Source organism: Pelobates fuscus, chromosome 1, assembly GCF_036172605.1.
Source record: "Pelobates fuscus isolate aPelFus1 chromosome 1, aPelFus1.pri, whole genome shotgun sequence".
NCBI classification, from domain to species: domain Eukaryota; kingdom Metazoa; phylum Chordata; class Amphibia; order Anura; family Pelobatidae; genus Pelobates; species Pelobates fuscus.
The window spans coordinates 208,443,021-208,457,996 of NC_086317.1; the positions used below are offsets into that span (position 1 = coordinate 208,443,021).

At 39.8% G+C, this 14,976-nt stretch overlaps 1 protein-coding gene across 2 annotated transcripts in view; it reads left to right on the forward strand.

Moving 5' to 3' along the window:
- The window catches only part of EYA3 (EYA transcriptional coactivator and phosphatase 3), a 125,640-nt gene extending 111,873 nt beyond the window's left edge, over positions 1-13,767 (forward strand). For both annotated transcript variants that reach the window (XM_063454067.1, XM_063454076.1), the window contains exons 15-18: positions 1,131-1,245; positions 3,158-3,279; positions 3,995-4,095; positions 12,637-13,767. In XM_063454067.1, coding sequence (XP_063310137.1) covers positions 1,131-1,245; positions 3,158-3,279; positions 3,995-4,095; positions 12,637-12,717 — 419 coding nt within the window. In that variant the 3' untranslated portion in view covers positions 12,718-13,767. The remainder of the gene's footprint in view (positions 1-1,130; positions 1,246-3,157; positions 3,280-3,994; positions 4,096-12,636) is intronic.
- Positions 13,768-14,976: the final 1,209 nt, after the last annotated feature.

The window sequence follows — 14,976 nt, forward strand, 5'->3', positions numbered from 1 at the left end:
TCCTCGTAATGGGCAGGTTTGATGGTTATGTCATGAAAATGTAATGCTCATGGACTTTTCTTAACCCATTGAGGACCAGGGATTTGGCATATCCTTTTGTTGTGACATGCTCTTGGTATTTAAGTGGTAAATTCCTGGCTTTTCTAGCGTAAGCATAATAATCGGTGCTTTTGTGGCACAAACCTTCATGAATGCATAAAAGCATGTTACAGGCCATAGAAAATGTATAAAATAGTTTTTTGTTTTGGTTTTGTTTGTTTTTTTGGGGGGGGGAGGGGGGAGTTGTAATTTAGAAAGCAGAAAAAAAAAGTATTTAAGTATTGTGAGTGGAATGCACTCACATCTGAATTAATGCACTGAATGAAGATATCCTGAACCCGATTAGTCAGCGCTGCAATCATATGAATTCAATTACATATTAATAGGATTGTTTTCAACCATTTCAATGCCATAACTTCAGCAACACCCTGTAAAACAATTACATTTATCACCCCTTGCCAGCTTTAAATTTAACCAACTAGTTATTGAAAATATTGGTGATAAATCTCTAATGTGCTATAAAGCAATATCTGTGGAACTCCGGCAGCATCATTGGAGTGTCATTAGCCAGTGCGGAACAAAAGTCCTGGGTTTGCTAATGTGATTAGAATATTAGAATATGCACAGAATTGCATTCATCGGCTTAGAGCAGTCAGCTGAAACTCTCAGACAGTTAATGGCCAGCTCTGCAGAAGCAGGATGTCTTCACTGTCTATTGGTGGACCATCAGCGTTCAGCGGTGACCAAGGTAGGAGGGTAAACCATTGCAAAATGGTTTGCTACATTACCGGTAAACGCGGTCAGGGCAAATTGGCAAAGGAATTGCAAATTTGGGCTAAATTTGTTGAATTGGAAAAAATCCCCAACTAATCGATTATTCCTAGTTAAGAGAATAAACCTAATAGATGTTTAGACTGTGGGTGCAAAAAAGTGAGGACTTGTTTTTTAATGTAGATGTGTAGGAAATGGTCACCTAAAAACAAACAAAATCTGTGTTCCCCATTACAATCTGTTAGTACAAGTTTGTGATGTGGTCCTTGTATTTTGCATCATAATCTCCTGAGAACTGTACTTGTTTACTTCCTACATAGGTCTTCTCAGTCCACAGCGGCGTGATTCTCTCCAGAGGTTAAGAACTGACATAGAAGCCCTGACAGATGGCTGGTTAGGAACAGCGTTGAAGTGTTTACTACTAATACAGTCCAGGTGAGAAGGGGACATGCTAGTTCTCGGAGCACAACTTACCGTATATACTCGAGTATAAGACGAGTTTTTCAGCACATTTTTTGTGCTGAAAAACACTCACTCGTCTTATACTCGAGTCAGTTGTCTGTATTATGGCAATTTTCATTGCCATAATACAGACAAGGACCGGGGGCTGTCAGGAAGCTGTAACTTACCTTCACCGCAGCTCCTGTCAGCTCCTTTCTCTCTCCTCCGTCCGTGCAGCTCCCAGGTCAGCTTCCTCTGCAACTCTCGTGAGAGCTGCGGGGTCAGAGTGGCAACGCTCCGCGCGGCCGCGAGAGTTGCAGAGGAAGCTGACCTGGGAGCTGCACGGACGGAGGAGAGAGAAGGGAGCTGACAGGAGCTGCGGTGAAGGTAAGTTACAGCTTCCTGACAGCCCCCCTCCTACAGCCCATCCACTGGACCACCAGGGAGTGAGAGCCCCCCTCCCTGGCCAGCTAACAAGCAGGGAGGGGGGACGAAAAAATAAATAAATAAAAAAAATAATAATAAAAAATAATAATAACAACATTAAAAAATATATATTATTACAATAATAATTAATAAAATGCCCACCCCCACCAATGCTCTGCACTCACACACACACACACACACTGCACTCACACACACTGCATTCATACACACACTGCACTGCATTCATTATATACACACACTGCATACACACTGCATTCATACACACACTGCATACACACTGCATTCACACTGCACTCACACTGCACTCATACACACACTGCACTGCATTCATTATATACACACACTGCATACACACTGCATTCATACACACACTGCATTCATACATACACACATACACACACTGCATTCACACTGCACTCATACACACATGCACTGCATTCATTATATACACACTGCACTCACACACACACACTGCACTGCATTCATTATATACACACTGCATACACACTGCACTCATACACACACACTGCACATATGCACACACTGCACTCCATTCATTATATACACACTGCACTCATTATATACACACTGCACTCATTATATACACACTGCATACACACTGCACTCATACACACACTGCACTGCATTCATTATACACACACTGCATTCATACACACACTGCACTCATATACACGCACTGCACTCCATTCATTATATACACACAGCATTCATACACACACTGCATACACACACAGCATTCATATACACACTGCATTCATACACACACACACTGCATTCATTATATACACACACTGTAAATAAATATTAAATTAATATAATTTTTTTAGGATCTAATTTTATTTAGAAATTTACCAGTAGCTGCTGCATTTTCCACCCTAGTCTTATACTCGAGTCAATAAGTTTTCCCAGTTTTTTGGGGTAAAATTAGGGGCCTCGGCTTATATTCGGGTCGGCTTATACTCGAGTATATACGGTATTTCAAAACTGTGGTTTATCTTCTTCTTAGCTTTGCTAAACCAAGTCACAAGCTTCTTACGTGCCTGAAGGCAGGTGATTTTGTAGCCCTAAAACTCTAGTTTTAATTTTTCTAATGTCATTTGCAAAATGGTTAATGTATTATCACAACTAATCACCTGTGTGAGTGGTTTAATCACTAAACACTAAATTGGAATGAAAACTAAATTACAGAATTTTAAGCAAAATTAACCAAACTTATTAACTGTAGCTAAATATTATTTTTCCCATATCATTATTTTATTTATTTTTTTTGCCTAACTTTTCTAACAGTTTTCAACTCACTGCAATTTTGGTATTTCATTGATAAACACTAAATAGTATAAGATAAGAATGATAAGAAACTAAACTGGTTCTCCTGTTTTCCATGCTGTATTATAATGTGCAAAATGAATGAAAATCCTGTTCTGCTTCACCTTTCCAGAAAAAACTGCGTGAATGTACTCATAACCACAACCCAGCTGGTGCCTGCGCTGGCTAAGGTTTTGCTCTATGGCTTGGGAGAGATATTTCCTATTGAGAACATTTACAGTGCCACCAAAATAGGTAATGAAATTACATCTAAAAAATTATTGTAAAACACACATTGACTGTTGTTTGAATTCTGGCTGTAAATGAACAGTAAAGCAGACACAACAATGTGAATATCCTGGTGATTCACTTTTTTACCACAACCATCCACCTACTAAAAATGTAATTGTGTAGGTGGTTCCTTCTTTGTTTTTAGCTGATTCTCACATGATTTTTATTTATTTTTTTGCCATAAGGGGAGCACCCCATCCCTTATACAAATGAAAATATTAAATAGAGTACTGTGGCTCTCTTGCTGTTACAGGGGTCCTGGGGAACCAACATTATTTAAAACCCCTTTTCTGACATAGTTGGTGAAGAGGACATAGCTGGGATTGATACCTCTTTTATTAGATGGTCTTTATTACCCTGATTTTCTTAAAATAGATTTGTGTGGGTTAGCAACTTATTGAACCAAGGAATAAACAAACCATTTGTGTGTTGCAAGGATTTTTTTTTTTTTTTTTATTAACCAATCACTTCTGATTGAGTTTTGGACGGATGCAATACAGATCTGTGAAAGGCTGAACTTAAAGGACGTTAGTCTTATTATTATATTACTATATAATGTTGTATGTGAACACCATGGCATGATCTATCTTGCTCTAACAATCTCTCTGCAGTTTCACACAACTAGAGATGCTTAAGAATCATTATGATCATTAACTAAAAATACTGTGATCTATTCCAGGTAAAGAGAGCTGCTTTGATAGGATAGTGACAAGATTTGGAAAAAAGGTTACTTATGTAGTAATTGGAGATGGCAGAGATGAAGAAATGGCTGCTAAACAGGTACACATTATGCTTGAATAATATTTTCCTATATTTCTTCAAATGAATGCAAACGTAACCGCTCTGTACAAACTCAGAATGTACTTGTGAATTCTCTCTTCCATATCCTATCTTTTTCTATGTATGCCGTCTCTTATCCTATCTCCCATATTTTTTCCTATCTGTCTATGTAATAAAGAAATACTATTCACTATTACATGAACTTTAAATGTAAAGCGCATGTAGAGATGATAATCCTTATTTCTTTCCTATGGCCTTCCACTACCTGGGACAATGGTTGAGTTTACAATTTCAAAATGTAGGCATAAGTCCTTATTCAATATAGTCTGCCTCTGGAAGTAGCTATGTGTGCGAGAGGATGAATGGAAAAATAGCTAGGGAAAAAAAGACGTGGATGATGAGCAATAAAAATATGGAGAAGGTGAGAGGAAGAGAAAAAAATACTGTATTTACTCGAATCTGATGCACACCTTTTGTTTGGAAATAGATAAAGTTTCCAAATTTTTACTGGGCATTAGATGTGATGGCGCATTACATTCTGGGCAAAATTCAAAATTTTCCGGCGAATTCACACTGGCAAATTCCATTCCAGCGAATTCACACTGGCAAATTTTGTTCCTGAAAGAGAGCTTAAGAAAGAATAGACACAACTTGCAACACTAAAATTGAAATACCAATAATTTTACTATGGTATATAGCGAATAAACCTTTTCATTGTAGCACAATGTTGTATAGTAGTATCTACTTGTATAAATGCCCATTACATTCGCCAGCAAAAACATTTTTCAGCTTCCTGGTTTCAAAAATTGAGGTGCGCATTAGATTTGAGTAAATACGGGTATGTTCAGGAAAGTGTATGCACATAGGGGGTACATTTAGAGAGAAGGAGAGGTGGAAAATATAGAAGTTGCAACCATTGTGAAGAAAGTAGAGTGGTGTGTGTGTGTATATATATATATATATATATATATATATATATATATATATATATATATATATATAGATATAGAGATATATATATATATATATAGATATTGTGATAAAGTGAAGGCAGAGAGGCATTTTAACCCCAGGGGAAGTATGTGTAGTTTTTGTGTTGCACAACACAAAGCTTTGTTTAGTTATGGGCCCCTGGGGTGGAGTATTTGGAGAAGGGTGGGCCAATGCTCCACTCCACAGTTTAGTGGTTTTCTTGGGAGACAAAGATCCAGGCCAGGGTTTTTGGACAGTCTCCAACCCACTACTCAGCTGCAGATGATCAGCTGGAGCAGTGGGAATAAACCACTCCCTGCTAGGCAGGTACGGGGGGATTGCTGGCTTCCTCTCAGGAAGCAGGTAGGAGAGAGGGTGTTCTCTCCATTAAGAGAGTCAAGGAGACTAGGCACTGGGAGTGCTGGCTTGAGGCACTGGGAGTGCTGGCTTGGAGCACTAGGAGTGCTGAGAAGAAGCAGTCAAGGCTGGCTTGGAGCACTGGAGTGCTGAGAGCAGACAAATACACTAGGTTGGTGAAACCCACAAATTTTGTTATAGTTTAACCCCTGATAGATAGGGAATCTGATGTGAGTTAGTGCTCAGACGAGCTAGGCTTTTTGTTGTAGGGATTTGTGTTACATCATTGCATTTATGTTTCGTTTGCTGCTGCCTGATGTGTAAATTTACAAATAAAGTTGCCGGGATTATAAGAAAATAAAAGGACTGTGCATATTTTGCCCTAGAGGACCGTGCTATCTACTAACAAGGATCACAATATGGTGGAGAATGCGGGCACAGTAGCACATTGAGGGTCTGTGGGTGTGCCAGTCATCCGTGGGTCTGCTTATTGAGAACTTTTATTTTGGCAGACCTGCTAATCGAATAAAAAACACTGTACCTTTAAGACTGTTACCTGCGTGGTGCTATAATGGAGGACCTGCTGAAGGCTCTGGTACAGGCAACTGCTGTACAACAGGAGGCTAACAGGAGAGCTGCAGAAAACAGTGCAGCCCTGCAGCAACTGGTGCTGGCCCAGGCAGAGGGTGCTAAAGTCCTGGCCAAAACACAAATGGAGTGCACTGAGTCCTTGGTGAAACAGCTTGCTGTGACACAAGCGGAGATGTTTAAAGTAGCCCGTGAGGAGCAGAAGAATCAGAAGGGAGAACAAGACAAACTGATAACTGAAGTTGACAAGTGTTTATATGAGAATCAAAACATTGCAGCTTCACGTGAAAGCCTCAAACTTGCTCTGAGTGACATCACAACAGATGAAGTCTTAGAAAAAGAGTTGGAAACAAAAACATTTTCAAGCTCAGAAACTGAATCTTGCATGTTTCAAGAGAAAGCTGGAAAGACATTAGAAAACAGAAAGGTGCTGATAAATCTTTCCAAGGCAACAAAAGGAGAAAAAACTAATGTGGCTGAGGCCAGCAGTGTCAAGCCGGTTTGTGTAATAAAAAGTGAAGCAGAAGCCGCTGATGTACACCCAAGTGAACAAGTTAAAGCCATGAAAAACAGACTGACTTGGGGAGTCAGAGAAGACAACAGCGAAGGAGCTGAGCTTAATAGAGAGAAGCAAGGCACCCCAGTTGAGTATAACAATGCGGTGCACTGTTTAGTAGCAGAGGCTACCCAAAAATGTCAACCAGCTGTTGGACAGTTTGGCAGAGAAAAGCAAGACAGAGAAGTAGTGACAAAACAAAGTCACGATAAGAAAGGCAATGTAGTCGCTTCTGATCTAATTCAAGAGAGAGCGACTGTTACAGAACCATGCTGTGATGATAAAATGGGCACGTCCGCAGCTAAGCCAGACCAAGGCGAAAGTTACAAAGTAGGTGACATTGGCGTAGCAGAACAAAATATTTCAGAGACACCTGGTATTGCTACAAAGACTTTGAATGATTGTCCGGGAGCTGTAGAACTGGATCTGCTGGCAAAGACTACTGCTACAAGGCCTGGGCGCACTGACTACCTGGAACAGCTGCCAGATTCTGGGAACACAGTCATGGGATTAAAGGCGGGACTCGGAATGCCTGACCGGCTGTTTGATACCGGGGCTGTCCTGACCCAGCGAGAGGACATGACTGCGTCTCTGGACACCCCCAAGGGAGCAGGGAGACCGCCAGACAGCCCAGAGGAAATCATTGCTGACATTGGGAGGTGGCCACTCAAGGCCGAGCAAGCAGAGGGAAACCCAAAGGAAGAAAGCTGTACTATAGTTTTACGCATCGCTCCTACATTCCTTAGATTTGGCTCTTTTGAAATATTCAAGGAAACTGATGAATTAACAGGCAGAAGGGGTCCTAGTGTCAACAGAAATGACGTTCGCATCCAAATGATTGATTATGTTATCAGTACGTTCTATCCAGACATTCAGAATACACATGCAGAGCACAAGATTGAACGAAATGCAGCTTTCTTCAGAGAGATAACCAGGAGGACTGCCAGGCTTGTTGCAGAGTGGCAGTGTGTTGGATTTTGCCATGGCATGTTAAATACTGATAACATGAGCATTGTTGGGATTACTATTGATTATGGCCCATATGGATTCATGGACAGGTATGATCCAGATCACATTTGCAATGGGTCGGATAACATGGGTCGTTATGCCTACAACAAGCAACCAGAAATCTGTAAGTGGAACTTGGGAAAGCTCGCTGAGTCGCTGGTACCAGAGTTTCCGGTAAAAATCAGTCAAAGTATAATTGATGAGGAGTATGATTCAGAGTTCCAGAGGTGGTATATGCAGAAGATGCGAAAGAAGCTTGGCCTGATTCAAGCAGAGCTCGAGGAGGACAGCAGTCTTATCTCAGACCTGTTGGAAACCATGAACAAAACGGGAGCAGATTTTACAAATACTTTCAGAGTGCTCAGCAAGTATGCTGGGAATTTCGTCAGCGCAGAGGATTTTCTAGATATTCTAACTGAGCAGTACGCTTCCTTGGACGAGTTAAAGGTGGTGTTCAAACCCAAAATGGATCCAAGACAACTGTCGGTGATGCTGTTGTTAGCGCAGTGTAACCCTCAGTTATTTGCTTTGAATGGAACAAAAGCCAATATATATAAGGAGCATGATCGTATCGAACGCTACAATAAACTGCAAGAGTCCAGTGAAGACCAGCTACTGAGTAATAACCGTGCACTCTGGGAACAATGGCTTCACAAGTACAGCACTCGGTTGTCAAAAGACCAAGCAACTACTGGGGATAATGATACATTTGTGGCTGAACGTGTGAAAATAATGGACTCTAACAATACGGCATTTGTGCTCAGAAATTATGTTGCTCAAAACGCAATTGATGCAGCTGAGAAGGGAGATTTCAGCGAGGTACAGCGGGTATTGAGAATGTTGGAAAATCCATACGATGTAGAAGTCTCTTTCCAACAATCACCTGATGAGGCAGGCGATGAAGATGATGAGCTTGAAGAAGAAGCTGACTGGATATATAGAAATACTTTTGCAACACCAACAATATCTCTACAGGAAAGCACGGACTACCTAGAACGTGGACAAGCTGGAGCCACCTTCAGCAGGAAGGGTCCAAGCACTATACAGAAGATCAGAGAGGCCCTAAATTTCATGAGGAATCAGCATTTTGGGGTCCCCTTTATTGCATTCTACAGAAAAGAATATGTGGAACCAGAACTTAACATTAATGACTTGTGGCTTGTGTGGCAGTGGGATGAAAAGTGGACCCAGCTGAAGATTCAAAAGCAGAGTCTTATCCGCCATTTCCAGAAGATGCAGGCTTACCAATATGACCAAATATCTGCAGACCCTGACAAGCCTTTAGCTGATAGAAAAAGGCTAATTACACACCAAGCCTTTGTAAAGTTTGCGCTTGAAAGTTACTCCGACGTTGAGAGATTATCAAATCAGAAGCTGCGGATGTGGAAGCAGATGATGATGATTGTGAGGAACTTGGCTGCTAAGGAGCCACACCGTATTGATCTTCAGCCTAGATCCGCTAACAACCATATTAGCGGGGAAACTGGAAAGAAAGGAGAAAACCTGATACTGAGCCAGGGACAATATAAATATGATGGTAGAGTGTACCCAAAAGTCCCATTATGGCAACGAGACCAGACTGAGAAAAAGCTCAGATGCTTCAACTGCCACCTGCAAGGACATATTACATATAACCGTCCTGAGAGTGAAGAGACAATACAATGTGACATAGTATTAAGGGCTCTGCATAGGATTGTTTTGACCTGCTTAAAGATGTTTATGGCGACTGGTGGTGGTGTTACAGCACAGTTAATAGTGGTGATGGTGGAAGGGAATTGTGCACAAGCACTAATTGATTCAGGAAGCGAGGCTACTTTGAAAAGTGTTCTGCTTCAGCCAGAGAAATGTGATATAAGACAAATGTTTAATATTGTATGTACACATGGTGACACCCGCACATACCCCAAGGCAGAGGTAGAGTTTGTCACTGAGGTTGTAAATGTTAAATGCCCTGTAGTACATTCAGCTCAAACGCAAGAGCGTATAAGTAAGGCCAGGTATCTGAGTACCTTGGACCTGGTCATAAGGTATTGGCAGGTTCCCCTGACAGAGAAAGCAAAGGGAAGGACAGCGTTTTCTACTCCCAAGGGGTTATGGCAACATAAAGTACGGCCATTCAGGTTGCATAGTGCACCAGCCCCCTTTCTGCATATAAATAGGATACTTTGGCCCCACAGAGAGAATGCAGCTGCCTACCTTGGCGGTGTGGCGATTCACAGGGTGGACTTGGAAGCACACCTGATGAAGGTCCAGTTGGTTGTGCATAATGTAAGGGCTACCGGTTTGACCGCTAACAAGTGTTATCTAGGATTTGAGGAAGCTAACTATTTGGGTTATCCACTTGGGTGGAGGTTCCTTAAACTACAAGGGAGCAAGGTAGCAGCCATCTACAATAGGCCACTTCCTGTAACTGAGGAGCAAGTCAGGGCTGGTACAGCCCTAGGTGACGTGAATGTTCACGGTTTGTGTTCTAAGGCCGCTCGACCCGATGGGTCTGAGCTGGGGGGGAGGATATGTGATAAAGTGAAGGCAGAGAGGCATTTTAACCCCAGGGGAAGTATGTGTAGTTTTTGTGTTGCACAACACAAAGCTTTGTTTAGTTATGGGCCCCTGGGGTGGAGTATTTGGAGAAGGGTGGGCCAATGCTCCACTCCACAGTTTAGTGGTTTTCTTGGGAGACAAAGATCCAGGCCAGGGTTTTTGGACAGTCTCCAACCCACTACTCAGCTGCAGATGATCAGCTGGAGCAGTGGGAATAAACCACTCCCTGCTAGGCAGGTACGGGGGGATTGCTGGCTTCCTCTCAGGAAGCAGGTAGGAGAGAGGGTGTTCTCTCCATTAAGAGAGTCAAGGAGACTAGGCACTGGGAGTGCTGGCTTGAGGCACTGGGAGTGCTGGCTTGGAGCACTAGGAGTGCTGAGAAGAAGCAGTCAAGGCTGGCTTGGAGCACTGGAGTGCTGAGAGCAGACAAATACACTAGGTTGGTGAAACCCACAAATTTTGTTATAGTTTAACCCCTGATAGATAGGGAATCTGATGTGAGTTAGTGCTCAGACGAGCTAGGCTTTTTGTTGTAGGGATTTGTGTTACATCATTGCATTTATGTTTCGTTTGCTGCTGCCTGATGTGTAAATTTACAAATAAAGTTGCCGGGATTATAAGAAAATAAAAGGACTGTGCATATTTTGCCCTAGAGGACCGTGCTATCTACTAACAAGGATCACAATATAGATATAGATATAGATATAGATATAGATATATATATATATATATATATATAGATAGATAGATAGATAGATAGATAGATAGATAGATAGATAGATATATATATATATATATATATATATATATATATATATATATATATATATATATATATATATATATATATATATATATATATATATATATATATATATATATATATATATATATATATATGTGAGTGGAGATTGGATTAGATGTATTAGTCCAGTAGACAGGATGCCAAAATACCAGAGTATTGCAGTATGCAATGATACATTTTTATTGGACTAACATAATATTTCAAAGACAAGCTTTTGAGCGTTTCCTCTCTTCCTCAAGTCTGAAGCAATACTGATCATTCAGGCACATCTTCTGATAATTATGATACCCCCATTCCCTTTCTCTAACATAAGTTGTTTTTAGTGTTAAACTCTATCATATTGATCAGTATTGCTTTAGACCTGTGGAAGAGAGGAAAACTCTCAAAAGCTTGTCTTTGAAATATTATGTTAGTTCAATAAAAAAGGTATCGTTGCATACTGCGATACTCTGGTATTTTGGCATCTTATATATAATCTAAAAATAGATAGCACTCCAGGGACTTCATCCAATAAACTTAGCTTTTAATGCTTACATGGATACAAATCAATGTTTCAGTCTGCCCTAGCAGACCTTTATCAGGATCAAAGTCTGCTGGATGAAAGTCTTCTGGGGGAAGACTGAAACATTGATTTGTATCCATGTAAGCATTAAAAGCTAAGTTTTACATCAAAGTCCCTGGAGTGCTATCTATTTTTTGATTTGTAATTATTTATGCAGACAAGCACCGGGCATCTAAGTTTGGTACTTTACAAGTAATGCCAAGCCTCCATTGCAAGCCAGTAACCAACCTCATGCTGATGAGTTGCATTAACAACGAAACAGCTGTCCGTGAGTGGTTCACTGGTCTTGCTCCTCTTCCTGAGTTGTGTTTCAAAGCTGTTGTGTACAGCAGACACATACTCCAAGGAATCCATGTATAAAGTGGAATTATGAGGCAAAAATATGGTTCTTTGTTGAGCTCATTTGCATACACCTACCCAGAATCCATTGCAATAGTGAGAACACTGTTAAAGTGAGATTTCTGCGGGAAAAGCAAGTCTTATGGCTTGACTGGTGTGAGTATTTGTGTTTAGCAATGTATTAATATATATAAATATATATATAACAGTGTGTGGTTCTGGCTTATTGCTGTAGCTTTAACAAGTAGAATGAAGGGAGGCTGGGATAAGCAGCTTCTAACTCTAACCTATTATTGTCAGAATAATACATAGAGTACATACAGAGTGCCAATGGTAACTGCATGAGTAATATTATGCTGAAATAAAGAGGGGAGATAGGGAAAGAGGCTTCATAATCTGCTCTTGTTTTCCTCTTATTTTGTTTTTTGTATTATTATTTTTATTATTTATCCAAGATGCTTTGAATATATCTTTACAAATGTGGTTAAAGATACGTTTTGTAAGTTTTTGATAAGCATCTTCAAGAAACTCTATAAATCCTCTAAATTGAAATGTTCTAACACTGCCAAATAAAGCAGTTCCCACATCTGTTAGTGGCTCTTCACCTTGCACTCCATATCAAATGGCCTTTTTTAATTTTGCTCATCTTAAAATGCAATAATTTTTTTCATCCAGTTTGTGTGTACTTCATCTTTGGCAATGTCTTAAGTCTGAGCCATGGTATTCATTAGGAAACATGGGCACATGTGATGTAAACCTAGTACTGGGAACACTCTGTAAAATTGTAATATTTCTTTTCTGGTTTTCCTCTAGCTGAACATGCCTTTCTGGAGAATCACTAACCATAATGACCTCACCTCTCTGCACCAAGCTCTGGAGCTGGATTTCTTGTGAGAAATTTGGTGAAAAGGATGGACTTTCGTGAATCATCCAGAGACATTCAAATCTGCCTTCTGGTCTGAGAAGACTATATCTTACTTAAGAACTGACTGGGATGCCTAATTCAGGAAGATGCTTTCCTTTGTCTTTAGATTCCCTGAGAGTTTACCAACAGGGAATTATGGCTGCAGTGAAAGAGAGAGCCCTTCAGTCATCTACGCTGAATTTTTTTTTTCCTTCACAATTGCTCCTCAGTTGCTTTTTCGTTTTTTTGTTTTTTTTTTTGTTTTCTTAGATCTTACCTACCTCTTCAGTTTCATGCCGGCTCCCCAATTCTTCAAACTCCCCTTAGGTCTGCTTCATGTCCAGTATGTAACTTTACTAAACTCTGCATGGAGAGTTTGAAGCTATATCCAGTAAACTTTGAATAATGGTAAAATGGAATGTCAACAACCCCAATCATGTTCTTCATATCAAGAATAGAATGTAGCATTTTGTTACCAGTTCTTCACCTTTCAAAACTGATACTGTACACTGACCTCAAATGAAGTAGCCAATCGTTTTAGCTGAGGATGTGTCTGAATCCAACTTTACTTTACGATTACCCTATTTTTTTAATCTGCTTTCCAGGGCAATGTACATATTTCTGGATTTGTTAAACTTATCATTGGGGAAATTGCTTCATGGGGTTATTTTTATTTTTGTTTCTACCAGATAATCATTCTGGAAATATTTCTTAAATACCTCGATGAGGGAGGGGACTAAAAAAGCCCCCACCATTAATTCACCTTGAATGATGGTAACTTATTAAAAACTTGTATTTTTTTTCCTCTCGCTTCTTTAACTTTCTGATTTTTTTTCTGTATAATTTTCCTTTTTTTTTTTGTCCAAAGAAACAATTTTGTAATGTGACTATATAGAGGGAGGAAAACTGTTTACAGTATTTGAACTGTTTTTAAGCAGTTATTTGGGGAGAAATAATTTCTTGTTTGTTCAGTAGGAACAGGAATACATTTTCAGTATTTGAAATAAAATGCCAAAGTGCAGCCTGTGATTAGCCTGGCATTGGACGATTCTCTGTCTTTTTGATTTAAAGGAATTATAGCCTATCTGCCCCTAATATCATGCCTTATTCCAATATTATTTTCAGAGGTTGTCATAGTGTACAACTCTGAATGCGGAGAATTAAATATGTATATACTGTGGTACGAATGTTTCAAGAAAACGAAGGGATACAAATTACAGCTACAAAACGGATGATTTTCTCCAGATTGCACATAATGTAACAAAGTTCTAACTTTTTTTTGTGGTGTTACGATTTTATTTAATTTTTGAACTATGCAGATTTTTATCATGTGTGCAATACTAAAACATGTCTGGTTTTTTTTTATACATTTATATATCACACATACTTGCACACAGTAAAGAATATCTAAATATGGTATATTTTAAAGGAACACTTCAGACACTATAAGAACAACATCTCAATGAAGTTCTTACGGTGCCTGTAGGTCCTGGTTGCTGTCTTTTTTTTTTTTTTTCTTTTTTTTTTTTAAGAGGGTTAAAACATGTATGAATGGTTTATCCTAAAGTTAGCCAAACAGCATTAGTTAGCTCTGCCACTCTTTATCCGCCTCAGTCACCTGCTCTAATGAGGAAGTGTCTGTCTGGGCATTTAATGACCTGAGAGTGTCAGCTGATGCTCTCAGCTTATCACTGGTAACAAACTCGCATTTAATCCAGTGCTGTTGGTCTCACTGCGGAAGCCACTCCACGCTGTGAGATAATTGATGATGATCTTTGGCCCTATGCATGGCAGGCCCCTGTCTGGTCAATCTGATGCTTCTAATAGAGAGGTATTATTCCACTGCTTCTATATGAGAATAATTATTAGCTTGCAGCTTCATCATTCTGAATTGGAGGATGCCGAATGTGAAGACTTTCAATTATTGAAAGTCTTCACTAGAAATTGCCTGTAGTGGCTGCCATTTAAAGCATTCTGTCTGACAATGTAAACTATTGTTAATTTGTTGGGGTTTTTTGTGTTTTTTTCCCCCTACACAGATACTGCATTGCTTGAGGGATTTTGTTTTGGCTGCTGCTTAGAATTAAAATGGCAGTATGCTTATTTTTAAACAGTGTTACAGGAACACTAAGCCCCCTACTCTTTACCCTAGTCTATGTAGCCTTATGTAAAACAGCAAGCATCATACTACTGTTAGTAATTTGAGATGGGATTCAGTCAGATTTCTGTGCATTAATAAATGTACATTA